Here is an 18173-nt window from a genome sequence, read left to right as displayed (position 1 = left end):
AGTTTGTCAAAATTGCAAGAATGACTTGTGATAGTTTTGGAAGCTTCAGTTAGAATTGGAAAACTCTAAACAAATTATTAATGTTTTGCAGCGAAAGTGTGTTGGTTAATTTAAAGCTATTATAGAGTTAAATTCTATAAATATAAATAACTTCAGGTCTGTATTTGTTGACCAATCTTATTCTTATTCCGAGGTTATTTCAGTTCATTCATCACAGAAAATCACTGGCTTGTCTGATGTCTCCTTTATTATTTCCAATGATCTGCCAGGCAGCAAAGTTTCTCCAGATGCTGAGCTCTGATGTACACATGAGACAGATCATCACACCTTAAGCTATGCATAATCTTCTTATGCAACAATACCCCCTCTGCAGCCAAATGACCAACAAAGGCTGAATAGATAAGATTTATAATGTGCGGCAGTGAAAAAACCTGAATGTTCTGCCAGAATTATGACTCTACATATCTTTAAAGAGAGCCTGTTTTTGTTTGTTTCACAGGGGCCAATCGGATTGTTCTCCAGGACTCTAACATTCTTCAACCTGTGGGCCTGACGGTGCTTGGCGATCACTTGTACTGGATCGACAAACAGCAGCAGATGATCGAGCGCGTGGACAAGCTGACCGGAGAGAAAAGAACCCGCATTCAAGGCCGAATCCAGTACCTGACTGGCATTCATGCAGTGGAGTACATGGAACCAGAAGAGTTTGGTAAATTCACAGCTGTCTTTTACATTTCTGAGAGATCAATATGTGTTTGTTAAAACCTAAATCCACAATCAAATCCGAAATTATTTCCTCTTATAGATAAATGTTTTAGGCAGGTAAAATGTTTGTTCATTTTCAACAAAGTGTGCAGTTAAACGAGATTTTTTAAATTTCAGAAAATATTTTTCATCCACCTCGAGAGGTCAAACAGAATATGTTTTATTTTCATTTGATAAAATAATTAAATTGATATTTCACCCAAAAATGAAAATTCTCTCATTTATTTGCCCTCATGCCATCCCAGATGTGTATGATTTTCTTTCTTCTGCTGAACACACAAGATTTTTAGAAGAATATCTCAGCTCTGTAGGTCTGTACAATGCAAGTGAATGTTGACCAGAACTTTGAAGGTCCAAAAAGCACATAAAGGCAGCATAAAAGTAATCCATAAGAATCCAGTGGTTAAATCGATATCTTCAGAAGCGATATGATCAATATTTAAGTACTTTTTTACTATAAATCTCCACTTTTACTTTCAGTTCCACATTCTTCTTCTTCTTTTGTTTTTGGTGATTTGCATTCTTTGTGCATTTCGCCACCTACTGGGCAGGGAGGAGAATTTGTAGTAAAAAAAGGACTTAAATATTGAACTGTTTCTCACCCACACCTATCATATCACTTCTGAAGATATATATTTAAACAAGTCATATGGATTACTTCTATGCTGCCTTTATGTGCTTTTTGGACCTTCAAAGTTCTGCCACCATTTACTTCGTATGGACCTACAGAGCTGAGATATTCTTCAAAAAGTATTCGTTTGTGTTCTGCAGAAGAAAGTAAGTCATACACATCTGGGATGGCATACGGGGGAGGAAATAATGAGAGAATTTTCATTTTAAGGGTGTAAATTAGTCCTTTAAAACATTTTTCTTAAACCAAGATTATAATTCTACTGCAATCTCCTTTACAGGGTCCCATCCCTGTTCCCGTGACAACGGAGGCTGCTCTCACATCTGCATCGCTAAGGGTGACGGGACACCACGCTGCTCATGTCCCATGCACCTGGTGCTGCTGCAAAACCTACTCAGCTGTGGAGGTACATATATGTACACTCATATACACACATATCAGTGCCATGAAAGAGACATGCCACCTCTCCTGCATTCTTATAATTGCATGTTTGGTACATCAGAATTGATGCAGTATCTCTCAGTGCTAAAGACATTTTTACCCTCACCCCCGCTCAGAGCCTCCCACCTGCTCCAGCGAACAGTTCACCTGTGCCACTGGCGAGATTGACTGCATCCCCATGGCGTGGCGCTGCGACGGCATCGCGGAGTGCGCAGACCACAGCGACGAGATGAACTGCCCCATCTGCTCTGAGGTTCAGTTCCAGTGTGACAAAGGCCAATGTGTGGACGTCCAGCTGCGCTGTAATGGGGAACCTGACTGCGCAGATGGCTCTGACGAGCAGGAATGCGACTGTACGTCCAACTATTGCACAGTTTGAACCTGCTGTACTTGATGTTGCAAAAAATGCACCACCAGTTTATAGTGTGACACAATGACCCTGTGAATTCAGGTTACTTTAAGCTTAAACCTTTCAAAAAGCTTTAAATACAACAAACAAATCAACTGAAAATACAGTATACAACTGGACACCTGCTAGGACTTTTCTCACCTTTTTCACCTCTAACGAGTTTGCATCCCTGGGTCTATTTCTGTTGTTGTGCCAATGGAAGCTGCATTAGTTAATATGCATTCTGATGTGTATCTTGTGTTTTTCCCATCAGCAATGTGTATGCCCAATGAATTTCGCTGTGGCAACAACCAGTGCATTCTGAAGAAACAGCAGTGTGACTCCTTCCCAGACTGCACCGACAAATCTGATGAGCTATTCTGTGGTACGCTTATCAAACCAAACCCATATCAAAACATATACCATATCCCATACCATACCTTACTATGTCAAACCATACCAATCCATGTCATACTATACCATATCATATCATCTCATAACATACCAAAAGCCATACCATAACAAAAGTTACCAAGACCTTAAAACTCCTTTGCAAGATTTGCTTTCGTTAATGTAAGGACACGGCAACATCTAACATTTCTGTCTAATTCACAGATTTCTCCTCGACTCCCAACGACCTTCCGCGCCACACCAGCACCATCGGCCCTGTCATCGGCATCATCCTCTCTGTCTTTGTGATGGGAGGCATGTGTTTCGTGTGTCAGAGAGTTGTGTGTCGCCATTACAAGGGCCCCAACGGAGGCTTCCCGCATGAGTACATCAGTGGAACCCCTCACGTCCCCCTTAACTTCATCTCACCCACGAATTCACAGCACGGTACTTTCACAGGTACAGGACTTGGTGTCTCCTCTTTGAATGTTCTGATTGTTCTTTCTCATTAAGTCTATCGATCTGTCTATTTGTCTGTCTGTCTCTATCTGTCTATCTATTGGGCATCTATCTGGCTCTCTATCTATACGTCTGTCTGACTGTCTGTCTGTCCATCGGATGCCTCTCTTCTTCTTTCACTTTTGTTCCTCCTTTTCTTTTGAATGTTTTTTTCTCTTTCTTTCGATTGATCTATCTATCTCTGTTGAATGCCTCTTTCTCTCTTTTTTCAAATGTTCTTTTTTAATTTGAATACCTTCTATCTGTCTATCTATCTATCTATCTATCTATATCTATCTGTTATTCTTTTGTGTGACAAGTGTCTCTGTATGTTTCAGGTATTTCCTGTGGGAAGTCCATGATGAATTCGGTGAGTCTAATGGGCAGTAGTAGCAGTGGGGCGCCTCTCTATGACAGGAACCATGTGACTGGCGCTTCATCCAGTAGCTCTTCCAGCACCAAAGGAGCTTTCTACCCTCAGGTACTGTAATAGATTGGCTCTAAACTTTTGCTTTTGGCATTTTATTGTCATTGCTTGTTTTCTAAGATAAGACCATTTTATTTGATATATTTTTAATCAATGCCATCTATGAAAATTCTTTTTAATATTTAAAATTCAAATAAATGTCAATTTCTATATTTGATATTGCCTGGTTCATAGTAAAAAATGCTATACAGTTATTTTTTATCTATTCTGTGTATAGATGCTCAACCCTCCTCCATCACCAGCGACAGATCGCTCGCTTTACAACGCAGAAGTCTTTTATTCGTCCAACAGTCCATCCACAACCAGATCTTACAGGTGTGTTGGCTTTCCTAGCTAGCATTTAATAGGAAAAATCTATATATATATTTTTTATGCAATCTGTTATCCTGAAAGTGGCATTCTTTAAAGACTATATACACCGTATATATACAAGGCATCTCACCGAATGCTTCTGGTAACTGCAGAAGCCACTGAAATTGCTTCCTAATAACTGATCATATTTTCCTCTGCGTGTTTCCCCTACAGGCCCTATATGATGCGAGGGGGTGCACCGCCCACCACCCCCTGCAGCACAGATGTGTGCGACAGCGACTATACCACCAGTCGGTGGAAAAGCAATAAGTACTACATGGATCTAAATTCAGACTCTGACCCCTACCCACCACCCCCAACACCACGCAGCCAGTACATGTCAGCGGAGGAGAGCTGCCCTCCTTCGCCCTCTACAGAACGCAGCTACTTCCACCTGTGCCCCCCGCCCCCCTCACCCTGCACAGACTCCTCATGACACCCGGCCAACAGCAACACTTTGTAAATAATTTTAAATATTTTTTAAAAAGATTTTATTTTATTCTTTTCCACACGCTTGTTCAAGAAACATTTCAAGCTCTTCTGGAGGGAGACAAAGTGGGTTTCCGGAAATTCGCCCTGAACAAATATTTTGGACAGCTTGCACGAATAAATTGCGTTATTACAATACTTTTTATAAGTTGCCACTTTCCCTAGGAACTCTTCAATGTGCGAGTCTTTTAAATATCAACTGAAATGCATCTAATTGAACTATGTCACTGTTTCAGGATGCTTAGATTTAATCTTCATTTATTTTGCAATTAAAAAAAACTATTTAAAAAAAAGTTTAATTGCTCTGAGGTAGTATCAAACCAAATTGTCAAAATAACACCAAAATCAGCAGTTGCAGAGGAGTTGTAAATATGTGTAATTAGGTAAATAATAAATTGTCATAATGACCACGAGGTGTTCTTTTGATTTTGTTCTATGTGAATATGATACGATTCCAAGTATATGTTTGTTCTTTTTCTGTTTACCAAAAGTGTGTTTGCTGCTATTGTACATAAATCATTAAATGTAAATAATGACAAATGAAAACAGCCAGCTAAAACATGTTTGTTTATAATGAAACTGACCATAGACCATTGTAAAAATTGTTTTGATTGTGATGTTATTAATCTCTCATAGCAAAAGATTTTCAGCTTTGATTGTGTATAGTCATATCTGAATATACATGTGAAATGCCATTACTTTGAAGGAGTGAGCCTGGATTTGCTTTGGCACAAACCAATTTTGTTTATACTTCTGTCTTTAAGAGACAAAGTCGCCTGCTTTCTAGTGAACCATTTGTAGAGTCTGTTAAAGAACTAAAAATAATACTTAGAATAATAATAAGGCTAAACTAAGCTATGATTTTAACAAAAGAGTATGTGGTTAAATATACCATAATACTATGGTAATAAACTCTGCCTCTTTTTCATCAAATCCAATTTAGAAAAAGGTTTTAGATTCAGATTTCAGACCTTTTTTTTTTTATTATTATTATTATTATAATTTTTTTTTTTTTTTTTAAAAAAAAGTAAAATACAACTGAATTTCCCCATTTATATGTTCATTCAGAAAAGTAGATTTGTTTTTCAGGTTAAAACATGTCTTGTACCATTGACATGCCATTTATGTCTGTTTGATCAAAATTATCTTGAAATTTCAATTTTGTCTTGTTGCCAAATTGAGCACTTATGAAATTACAAATGCATAAAAATTACAATTACTAGATGTAGAAAATCTAGAGGTGATCAGGTCAGTTATAAGATTAAATGCGTCTTCATCATAACTGAAAATGATTACATTATTTGTTTTTACAGATAGCCATACAAGAAAAGCATGTAACCGTGTCTTTTAAGGCAAATATATCATCTCAAAAGACCAGCTTAACAAGTAATGCAAATTTTCATCATTAAGCTATAATTATGATCATCCTCTAGGTTATTTCAACAAGCTGTCATTTGCCGTGAATGCGAATGAATTTAGTTTGTTTGGATTCTTAACCACTTGGCAGGTCAGCAGTTTGACCTGTTACCATCCACTCACACTGAGGGATATGCTTCTCAGTGCAGTCAGTGTCTTTGTTTTGTGTACAAATGCCTCATATAATGCACACTTGTGACGATTTTTGTATCAAAAGCATTTTTATAAATAATAAAGGTTCTATTTTAAATGTAAGACTTCTGTCTTCTTTTGAACACTAGACACAATTCAAATTAATTCCGTTCTGATACAGAGTTTACTATCGAGGCCAATGTAGGGTGACCAGAAGTACCGTTTTTAAGAGGTGTAGTCTAAACGTAATTATGTCCCGGTTTCAGCTGTAGGCTCAGATTTTTTTTATTGTAATTTTTGTATTTATTTATTTATTTATTTTATTATTAAATTTAATATACTAATTTTCCTTTTGCGCTATGTCTTTGGTATCGTTTGCAGAGAAAAGAAGCAGTTTCGAGCGCCGCACGTTGATTTGACGATACTTTCATTCTAGTATTTCAGCAAATCCGCTGAAATGTATCTGGTCAGCGCATGTAGAAATGCACCAATAAAAATTAGTTCCTTATTGATTCAGCTCACAAGACATTGCTGAACGCTTTGGGGAAATTCCTTTCCCACGACCTAGTTGAAGCCTTTGTTTCATAACGCCAATTTTATGATTGGCTATGGTGTTTGAGCCCCGCCTTTTTAGGCTCATTTGCCCTATATAGGCGGGCGCTCACACACACACCATTTCTTCTAGTGATGGGAAGATCGGATCATTTTACAGACTTGAATCTTTGAGTCTCGTTCAGCAAAATGAACGAATCTTTATTCAATTCATTTAGTTTATTTCGTTCATTTGAGCAGATTTAAATTAAAATGTTACATTTTCAATAGCCAAATCCACCCCACCCAACACATCTACTGACGCAAACTTTGATTATAGTCCCATTAAGGAAAAATTGATAATGCAGCCAAGGACAAATGATGAGAAACAGAAAGATTAGTTCACCTCTGGAATCTTCTTGTCGGAGTCGTTCATTTTTTTGTCACTGCATAGCATATACGGCTGTCACGTGACAAAAGAACGAACAACTCGGACCAGAAGACTTGAGAGGTGAACTAATAATTTCTGTATCCTGTGTGAGCAATGCATAGCGTATATGGCTGTCACGTGACAAAAGAACGAACGACTCAGACCAAAAGGCAAACTAATAATTTCTGTTTCCTGTACAGCACCTATGTGGTTTTCATGTAACGAACAAACTGAGGTTGCACAATGCACATTTACATTTATGCATTTGGCAGGTGCTCTTATCCAAAGTGACTTACAGTGCCCTTATTACAGGGACAATCCCCCTGGAGCAACCTGGAGTTAAGTGCCTTGCTCAAGGACACAATGGTGGTGGCTGTGGGGACTGAACCAACAACCTTTTGCTTATCAGTTCTGTGCTTTAGTCCACTACGCCACCACATGCGTGGCCAACACAAACTGAACAAATCACTCTCTGAGACTACTCGTTCTTCTGAGTCACATAAAAGATTTATTCAAAATGAACGAATCGTTCATGAACGATCCATCACTAATTTCTTCAGAATTTCATTCCTTTAAGACCGACATCATCTCTTCTTGACTACGCGCCTGGATTCCCTGCAGATTCATCAGGACGTTCTAGAGGGGGATTCACCCTCCCCCTCTAGTGTTCCGAGTCTCACCGCTGGATCGGGTTCTTCGATAAGCGAGACATCTACCTGCTTCCCGCAGCATCGAGGCTGGAGCTGTATCCTTTCACATATATATATATATATATATATATATATATATATATATATATATATATATATATATATATATATATATATATATCAGCCACAACATTAAAACCACCTGCCTAAAAGCCCAAACATACTCTATGCAAGTACGTGAACGCAGACGCACCTTGCTCGATTTCACGTGTCATTGCATTGTGAAATGTGTTGTCGCTCAACACAACGCAAGTACTCGCTGTATTCTCAGCGTTGCCGCAAGGGGCGCTAGAGTGGATTTTCTTCTTTCAATCAACAATTGTCATGGCGGACTCGGGCAGCAATTTGAGTTAAATCTTTTCGAAAAATATATACGACTTTTGGACAGGTGCGAAACGAGCGTGGCACATCGCTTGGAAATGCTAGCGATCTTCTTAACGGTGAAAGCTTTCCATTCAGACATAGTGAATCATCACGTTCTGATTTATTAAGACAATATGTTAGTGGTAGCATACATAAATCGCCAGGGCGGAACTCGATCGCTACCAATGTTGATCCTGGCACAACGCCTCCTCGTGTGGAGTGCGCTCCATCTCCTCTCCCTGCGTGTAACATGTCCCGGGCCGTTTGAACTGCGGAGCGGACATGCTGTTGCATGAGGGGCCGATGGCAGGGGAATGGAGACTTCATCCTCAAATGTTATGAGAATTTGGGAACTGTTTGGCAAAGCAGAAGTTGACCTATCTGCCACCGCAGAGACAGCCCACTGCCCACTTTGGTACTCCATGTCCCAAGCCCTGCTGGGAGTCCTTGGCCCACAAGAGGCCTATGACACACAAATATGTGTTTCCCCTGATATGTCTCCTCCACGCTGTCATCAGCAAAGTCTGAGAGGACCAGGAAACGTTTCTGTCAACGCTTAAGGTTTATGTAGCATCCATCTCGGCATTTCACACCCCAGAGGCTGGTTTCTCTATAGGCAGACTCGATATAATCATGAAGTTCTTTAGGGGAGCGAGGTGCTTGAACCCCCTTACCCTGCAAGGGTTCCAACATGGGACTTGAATCTGGTGCTGAGGGTGCTCACAAGTCCCACGTTCGAACCTTTGGAATCCGTTGAGTAATGTGTGCTCTCTTTAAAGACAGCACTGCTGTTGGCTCTGGCCTCAGTCAAACAGGTTGCGATATACATGCGGTGTCGGTTGAAAGTTCATGTCTGGAATTTGGTCCCTGGCTGTCAGAAGCCACCATCAAACTCAAAAAAGGCTATGTGCCTAAGGTGCTTTCCACACCCTTAGGGATCAGATTCTCTTCTCCACCGTCTAATTCGGATGAGGAGCAGTTAGCGCAATTATTATGCCCCGTGCGGGCATTGCTCACGCATGTGGAGCGCACTCGCCAGTTTAGACAGTCAGATCAGCTCTTTGTTTGTTATGGAGGAAGCACAAAAGGCATGTCTGTCTCCAAACAAAGGCTATCTCACTGGATCATTATGCGATCGCCCTCGCTTATGATTCACAGGGCGTGAGATGCCCTATTGGCGTGAAAGCGCATTCAACTAGAGGCATGGCCTCTTCATGGGCATGGACAAATGGTATATCCCTACAGGATATATGCTTTGTAGCAGGATGTTCACAAGGTTTTAGAACCTAGACATGGCTAGTTATAAGCGACTCGTCTATCGCTTCACGAGTCCTTTCTGTCAAGAGAACTTACTATTCCAACACCCAGTGGGTGAACCCAAGCCCCTTATCACAGGTGGGTTTCCTGTTATATTTTAATATGGCCTGTGTAGGCCGCTACCCAATATACTCCCACTAGAAGTCACAAGCACTTCCATTAAAAATAGTAAAACCTCCCTCCCTACCTCTGGTATGAAGGGGTTAAATTATACTGTGTGTATTATATGACTCATACACATCCTCAGACTAAGATTAACTTCCCGTCTGGTTTTCACCAAGTGGGGTTATTCATTTTCATACACACTAAAGAGATATTATACTAAGTCACCGCCCGACGGGCCTGTGACCTTATATACATATTCTTCTAAGTGTTTTATACCCTGGTGCATCCAAGGGTATTACATTACGTAGCACGGCGTGAAGGGACTCCATTCCCCAAAGCGTTCAGCAATGTCTCGTTCCCTTCATCTCAGGGAACCGAGGTTACAAGAGTAACTGGAGACATTTTCAACAACGAGCTGAAAGAAGCCGATCCATTTCTTCCTGTAACACGTGAATATGTAAGCAAGTATTTTTCTGTCACTGTTAATGTTCATTTCCCCATGAGCACGGAGGTAAATCAATGTCACATTAAGACAGCTACACAGCACTTTTTACATAGTACAAGCACTTACAGAGTGCATTCAGAAAGTATTCAGACCTTTAATTTTTTTCACATTTTTTATGTTGCAGCCTTATGCTAAAATGCTTTAAATTATTATCTTTTTTCACATCTACACTCCATACACCATAATGACAATGCAAATAACTTTGCAAATTTATTAAAAAGAAAGAACTAAAATATCACATTGACATAAGTATTCAGACCCTTTTCTAAGACACTTGAAATTTAGCTCAGGTGCATTCCATTTCTATGGATCATCTTTGATATGTCTCTACACTTTGATTAGAGTCCACCTGTGGAAAATTCAACTGATTAGACATGATTTGGAAAGGCACACACCTATCTATATAATGTCTCACAGCTGAAAATGCATTTCAGAGCAAAAACCAAGCCATGAGGTCAAAGGAACTGACTGCAGAGCTCAGAGACAGGATTGTGTTGAGGCACAGATCTGGGGAAGGCTACAAAAAAATGTCGGCTGCATTGAAGGTTCCCAAGAGCACGGTGGCCTCCATAATACTTAAATGGAAGAAGTTTGGAACAACCAGGACTCTTCCTAGAGCTGGCCAAACTGAGCAATCGGGGGAGAAGGGCCTTGGTAAGAGAGGTGACCAAGAACCCGATGATCACTCTGGTTGAGCTCCAGAGATCATGTGTGGAGATGGTAGAAACTTGCAGAAGGACAACCATCACTGCAACACTCCACCAATCTGGGCTTTATGGCAGAGTGGCCAGACGGAAGCCGCTCCTCAGTGCAAGACACATGAAAGCCTGCTTGGAATGACTCTCAGACTGTGAGAAACAAGATTCTCTGGTCTGATGAAACGAAGATTGAACTGTTTGACCTCAGTTCCAATCATCATGTCTGGAGGAAACCAGCACTGCTCATCACCTGCACAATACCATCCCAACGGTAAAGCATGGAGGTGGTAGCATCATACTGTGGGGGTGTTTTTCAGTGGCAGGGACTGGGAGACTGGTCAGGGTTGAAGAAATGCTGAACGCAGCAAAATACAGAGATATCCTTATTGAAAACCTGGTCCAGAGCGCTCAGGACCTCAGACTGGGCCAAAGGTTCATCTTCCAACAGGACAGTGACCCTAAACACACAGCCAAGACAATGCAAGAGTGGCTTAGGGACAACTCTGTGAATGTCCTTAAGAGGCCCAGCCAGAGCCCGGACTTGAACCCAATCGAACATCTCTAGAGAGACCTGAAAATGGCTGTCCACCAATGGTCCCCATCCGACCTGACAGAGCTTGAGAAGATGTGCAGAGAAGAATGGCAGAAAATCCCCAAGTCCAGGTGTGCAAAGCTTGTTGCATTATACCCAATAAGACTTGAGGCTGTAATCGCTGCCAAAGGTGCTTCAACTAAGTACTGAGTTAAGGGTCTGAATACTTTTTTCAATGTGATATTTCAGTTTTTTTCTTTTTAATAAACTTGCAAAGTTCTGGTTTTTGCTTTGTCATTATGGGGTATTGACATGAAAAATAAAATAATTTAAAGCATTGTAGCATAAGGCTGCCACATAACAAAATGTGAAAAAAATTAAGGGGTCTGAATAATTTCTTAATGCACTGAATGTTGAGATGTGGGGGTTGTATTTTGAATTTTAGGTTACAGTGTTGTGAATTTTGTGTTAAAATGTGTACCTGACATGACAAGTCATTTCATAACACATGCAATATGACATCATATGGATATAGGCTACATGGAATTTGTACATTAAAAAAGCTTAAATGTGGTTAAAACATTAGAAAACTAAATCTTAAATAAAATATACATGTTCACAAACTATATAGCCTATACAGTGAAGTGAAGAAGTTTGCATACCCTTTTTGTTTTTATAAGTTTCCACACCCCTTTCAGAATATATACAAATAGCCTATAAGTGGTCAAAGATTATATTTTTTTATGTAGTACTGCCCTTCAAAAGATACATAACACAGAATATACCCTTAATTACACAAATCATCCTGTTCAAAAGTTTGCACCCCTTGGTTCTTTTGTTGCCTTCTTTTAAGAAAAGTGGACATCATCACTGCTTAGGACAAAGCAGGAACTCATGAACAATTATTACACAAACAGTCTTTGATCAACGAGAAAGCAACACACCATATTAAAAACCAAAGGAATGTAAACTTCTGAAAAGGATCTGTTATGTCAAATAGATTCCTCAGGGCAGGACTAAATAAAAACAAAATTATCCTTCATTTAAAAAAAACAACAAAAAAAAAAACGCATAAAATCTCAGCTCTGTAGGTCCATAAAATTGCAAGTGAATGGTAATGAAAACTTTGAAGCTCCTAAAGGAGATAAAGTCTGCATAAAAGTAATCGACGAGACTCCAGTTGTTTAATCCATGTCTTCTGAAGTGATCCAATCGTCTTTTGGTAATAACAGACCAAAATTGTACTAATTTTTCATTGTAATTCTCCTTGGTTATCATGTTTTTAAGCTTCGTTATACTTCCTAGTGCTTGACACATGCAAAAAAAAAAAATAATAATTACATTTCCATACAGAAATAAAATCCACAAGACATGGATTAAACCACTGGAGTTTTATGGATTACTTTTATGCTGCCTTTTATGGAGCTTCAAAGTTTTGGTAACTATTCACTTGCATTGTATGGACTTACAGAGCTGAGATATTCTTCTAATAATCTTAATTTGTGTTCAGCAGAAGAAAGAAAGTCATACACATGGCATGAAGGTGAGTAAATGATGAGAGAATTTTCATTTTTGGGATAATTATTTGGGTTAGTTAATTGAATTGAACTATAGACGTGTCTCAGTCCAGCGGTAATAAAACAAACACGACCAAGAATGCAGAAAATACTTCAAATTACTTCAAACAGGATTATGAAATGTTATTGTTAAGCAAAACATTACAGTAGTGGGATTGCGTGGTACAAGGTAATTAATTAAAGATGTATTGGATCATTGCCAGGGGCTCAGGATTCTTTCAAAGTTTCAGGCAAAAGATGGCATTTGGTCTTCTGCTGCTCTCGTGTGGACAAACCCTAAAATGAAATACATTTTAAATGGAGGGAGCTATTGCCCTCCTTACCTTTTGATTTACATTACTATACCTAATTCTTAGTTGGAAAATTTCCAAAATAATTATGGGTAGAAACTTTTTGGATTAGTATTTATTAATACAGCTTATTTTATGTCAGTTGGGTGAATCTCACAAAGGCATTTCCACCTCATATTTCAACCAAAAATCTAAATTAAGAAATTATATTTTTAATTAGAAAGCCTAATGGTATTTTTGGACCATTAGGAGTTTTTGCTTTAATTTGCGACATGAAAAGTAATCACACACACACACACACACACACACACACACACATATATATATATATATATATATATATATATATATATTAATGAATCAGTAATAATAATTATGTATAATAAATTAAATTAAATTATAATGATTATTATTATTATTATTGCATAAAAATATATGTTAAATTCAACTGTTATAAATTAAATTCAGTACAAAAAAATACCTCCAAATTTGGATATGTAATTTAAATTTGAAAAAATGTTATAAATAATTTAAATAATATAACTGCTTATTTTAAACAGTAATAATTTCTTTTGAGGTGAAATAAGACCCGCTCTTGAAGTTTTGTTAGGGTCACCCTGTTAATGGATCTCTTTTGTGCATTTATAATGTCAAATTGCTATTTAAGGAGGTGGGGGGGACATGTTTAATCAAATCATATTCATGAGTTTGTGCTAATATAACATTCTTATTTTGAAAACTTAAAAATGTGTCTGTTCTGAATACATCACAGATACTTCCTCAAACAGCCCATAACATAAAAATGGACAAACATTTCCCAACCCAACATATGAGAACTAAACTTACATTCCACTTTCTCATTTTTCATCTTAAAGAGCCGTCTTCAATTCTGACAAAGGTGAACACATGTTGTGAGGCCCCCTGACTGGGCTGAAGGGGGAGGAAAAATACTGGCACCCCTCCATGTACCCATCTGTCTCTCTTTGTTTATGATCCATGTAGGAAGGAGCTGAAAAACACATCTTGAATGAAAGGCATGTGAGAACACGCTTATACATGTCAAGAGCTTAGAGGAAAAGCACATCAGCATTTGTGTTTGTAACTGTGACATCCCGGGACGTCCTCAATTGGACAATTATATATAGTATATAACAATTTTGTGATAATGTACATTTGGCACACATCTAAAAATAAAGTTAAAAAAATATTATTTGTGTATAATGTTTTTTTACACTAAAAATAAATTATTATTGTTTTTTTGGATAAAAAATCATCAAATTATATTGATTTAATATATATTTTATTGATTACACTTAAGATTACATTTACTAAATGTATTTATTCCAATTTGTTTAATATTCAAACAAATGACATAAAACAAACTTTATTTTAGGTGTGTGCCAAATGTACATTATCACATATTATCATACACACACACACACACACACACACACATATATATATATATATATATAGCCACAACATTAAAACCACCTGCCTAATATTGTATAGGTCCCCCTCGTGCCGCCAAAACAGCATCAACCCGGATCTCAGAATAGCAATCTGAGATGATATTCTTCTCACTACAATTGTACAGAGCAGTTATCTGAGTTACCGTAGACACTGTCAGTTCGAACCAGTCTAGCCATTCTCCGTTGACCTCTCTCATCAACAAGGTATTTCCGTCCACAGAACTGCCGCTCACTGGATGTTTTTTGTTTTTGGCACCATTCTGAGTAAATTCTAGAGACTGTTGTGCATGAAAATCCCAGGAGGTCAACAGTTACAGAAATACTCAAACCAGCCCGTCTGGTACCAGCAACCATGCCACGGTCCAAATCACTGAGATCACATTTTTTCCCCATTCTGATTGTTGATGTGAACATTAACTGAAGCTCCTGACCCGTATCTGCATGATTTTATGCACTGCTGCCACACGATTGGCTGATTATATAATCGCATGGATGATTGTTGGTGCCAGATGGGCTGGTTTGAGTATTTCTGTAACTGCTGATCTCCTGGGAATTTTACACAAAACAGTCTCTAGAATTTACTCCGAATGGTGCCAATAACATCCAGTTAGGGGCAATTCTGCAGTTAGAAATGCCTTGTTGATGAAAGAGGTCAACAGAGAATGGCCAGACTGGTTCGAACTGACAAAGTCTACGGTAACTCAGATAACCACTCTGTACAGTTGTGGTGAGAAGAACATCATCTCTGAATGCTATGGCCGCTGTTTTGGCGGCACAAGGGGGACCTACACAATATTAGGCAGGTGGTTTTAATGTCGTGGCTGATATATACAGGTGCATCTCAATAAATTAGAATGTCGTGGAAAAGTTCATTTATTTCAGTAATTCAACTCAAATTGTGAAACTCGTGTATTAAATAAATTCAATGCACACAGACTGAAGTAATTTAAGTCTTTGGTTCTTTTAACTGTGACGATTTTGGCTCACATTTAACAAAAACCCACCAATTCACTATCTCAAAAAATTAGAATACATCATAAGACCAATAAAAAAAAACATTTTTAGTGAATTGTTGGCCTTCTGGAAAGTATGTTCATTTACTGTATATGTACTCAATACTTGGTAGGGGCTCCTTTTGCTTTAATTACTGCATCAATTCGGCGTGGCATGGAGGTGATCAGTTTGTGGCACTGCTGAGGTGGTATGGAAGCCCAGGTTTCTTTGACAGTGGCCTTCAGCTCATCTGCATTTTTTGGTCTCTTGTTTCTCATTTTCCTCTTGACAATACCCCATAGATTCTCTATGGGGTTCAGGTCTGGTGAGTTTGCTGGCCAGTCAAGCACACCAACACCATGGTCATTTAACCAACTTTTGGTGCTTTTGGCAGTGTGGGCAGGTGCCAAATCCTGCTGGAAAATGAAATCAGCATCTTTAAAAAGCTGGTCAGCAGAAGGAAGCATGAAGTGCTCCAAAATGTCTTGGTAAATGGGTGCAGTGACTTTGGTTTTCAAAAAACACAATGGACCAACACCAGCAGATGACATTGCACCCCAAATCATCACAGACTGTGGAAACTTAACACTGGACTTCAAGCAACTTGGGCTATGAGCTTCTCCACCCTTCCTCCAGACTCTAGGACCTTGGTTTCCAAATGAAATACAAAACTTGCTCTCATCTGAAAAGAGGACTTTGGAACGCTGGGCAACAGTCCAGTTCTTCTCCTTAGCCCAGGTAAGACGCCTCTGACGTTGTCTGTGGTTCAGGAGTGGCTTAACAAGAGGAATACGACTGTAGCCAAATTCCTTGACATGTCTGTGTGTGGTGGCTCTTGATGCCTTGACCCCAGCCTCAGTCCATTCCTTGTGAAGTTCACCCAAATTCTTGAATCGATTTTGCTTGACAATCCTCATAAGGCTGCGGTTCTCTCGGTTGGTTGTGCATCTTTTTCTTCCACTCAACTTTCTGTTAACATGCTTGGATACAGCACTCTGTGAACAGCCAGCTTCTTTGGCAATGAATGTTTGTGGCTTACCCTCCTTGTGAAGGGTGTCAATGATTGTTCTCTGGATAACTGTCAGATCAGCAGTCTTCCCCATGATTGTGTAGCCTAGTGAACCAAACTGAGAGACCATTTTGAAGGCTCAGGAAACCTTTGCAGGTGTTTTGAGTTGATTAGCTGATTGGCATGTCACCATATTCTAATTTGTTGAGATAGTGAATTGGTGGGTTTTTGTTAAATGTGAGCCAAAATCATCACAATTAAAAGAACCAAAGACTTAAACTACTTCAGTCTGTGTGCATTGAATTTATTTAATACACGAGTTTCACAATTTGAGTTGAATTACTGAAATAAATGAACTTTTCCACGACATTCTAATTTATTGAGATGCACCTGTATATGAAAAATAAACACATTATATATAACTGTTATATATTGTGTGTGTATGTGTGTGTGTGTGTGTGTGTGATATATATATATATATATATATATATATATATATATATATATATATATATATATATATATATATAATTAAAAATATATATATACAGTATATAACATATATATATACAGTATATAACAATTTTGTGATAATGTACATTTAGAACACATCTAAAATAAAGTTAGCTTTTTATCATTTGTGTATAATGTTTTATTACACACACAAAAAAAACATCACATTTTATGTATTTTATTGATTACACTTAAGATTACATTTATTAAATGTATTTATTCAAATTTGTTTCATATTCATGATTTTTATGGGGCAGCAATCAGGCATAATATACTTCTTCCTTTAGGTGTGGAACATAAGCCTTTGTACTACTTCTAGTAATTTTTGGAGACCAAAGAATACAAACACCATTCAAAGTAAGTTGCGGTTAATAAATCTGATTAGCAAGACTATAATTCCCTTGTACGAACATGCAATTTTTTGTGCAAAGCTCTTCATATTTCATTCCATAGAGCTCTCACAACTGAGATCTGTTTTCACAAAGGAGTTCTAGACATATAAAAATTACAGCAACTATATTATGGAGGGAAACAAAAAGCTGGATCATATTGTGTAATCATGATAACTGCCTCTGTCTGATGAGAGATGACATGAGTAACATATTTTGCATGGGCCAGTGGCCCCCAATACATCTTATCATTTAATTCACACAAGTTCCATGACATGATCTGTGATTTGAAGAGGCAGAATTTTGTTAGCCCATCCAATGCACACATGTTTAATTTTTTACAGAGCAAACTGCTGTTCCAGCTGTTCACATGCTTCATTAAACTCATGGTTTTTGTCAAAGAAAGCCCACAAGCTGACAGTTCATGACACTCCTTAATCAAAAACACAGTGAAATTATAGGCCTAATTTGACGCATATAAAACATTAAATCTGGCTGCTTTTACTCTACACAGTAGATCCATTACAGATTTTGTAATCCTTCTGTTACTAGAACATACATTGCATGTCTGGACTGCAACCATCATCAGCTGTTACGTATGAGTTCCACAGTCTGCACTGTAGATTTATGCATCACATTCACCATAAGGGTCAGACGTCAGATCCTATTTGCTGTGCTACACTAAACATGTAATTGCCTGTCTGCACTATCGGCACAGTGTAAAGCATAGAGCTCTTCATTAGACCTTCTG

The 18173-nt window shown here is 38.4% G+C and overlaps 1 protein-coding gene across 1 annotated transcript in view; it reads left to right on the top strand.

The window, feature by feature from the left end:
• lrp5 (low density lipoprotein receptor-related protein 5) overlaps positions 1-6106 on the top strand; it is a 90992-nt gene extending 84886 nt beyond the window's left edge. The window contains exons 17-24 of the mRNA XM_051689667.1: positions 500-709; positions 1677-1802; positions 1954-2190; positions 2500-2610; positions 2841-3074; positions 3452-3594; positions 3818-3915; positions 4126-6106. Of these exons, the coding sequence (XP_051545627.1) occupies positions 500-709; positions 1677-1802; positions 1954-2190; positions 2500-2610; positions 2841-3074; positions 3452-3594; positions 3818-3915; positions 4126-4387 (1421 nt within the window). The 3' untranslated portion in view covers positions 4388-6106. The remainder of the gene's footprint in view (positions 1-499; positions 710-1676; positions 1803-1953; positions 2191-2499; positions 2611-2840; positions 3075-3451; positions 3595-3817; positions 3916-4125) is intronic.
• Positions 6107-18173: the final 12067 nt, after the last annotated feature.

This window comes from Myxocyprinus asiaticus, chromosome 46 (assembly GCF_019703515.2).
Source record: "Myxocyprinus asiaticus isolate MX2 ecotype Aquarium Trade chromosome 46, UBuf_Myxa_2, whole genome shotgun sequence".
Taxonomy (NCBI): domain Eukaryota; kingdom Metazoa; phylum Chordata; class Actinopteri; order Cypriniformes; family Catostomidae; genus Myxocyprinus; species Myxocyprinus asiaticus.
This window is presented reverse-complemented; position numbering and strand designations above follow the sequence as displayed.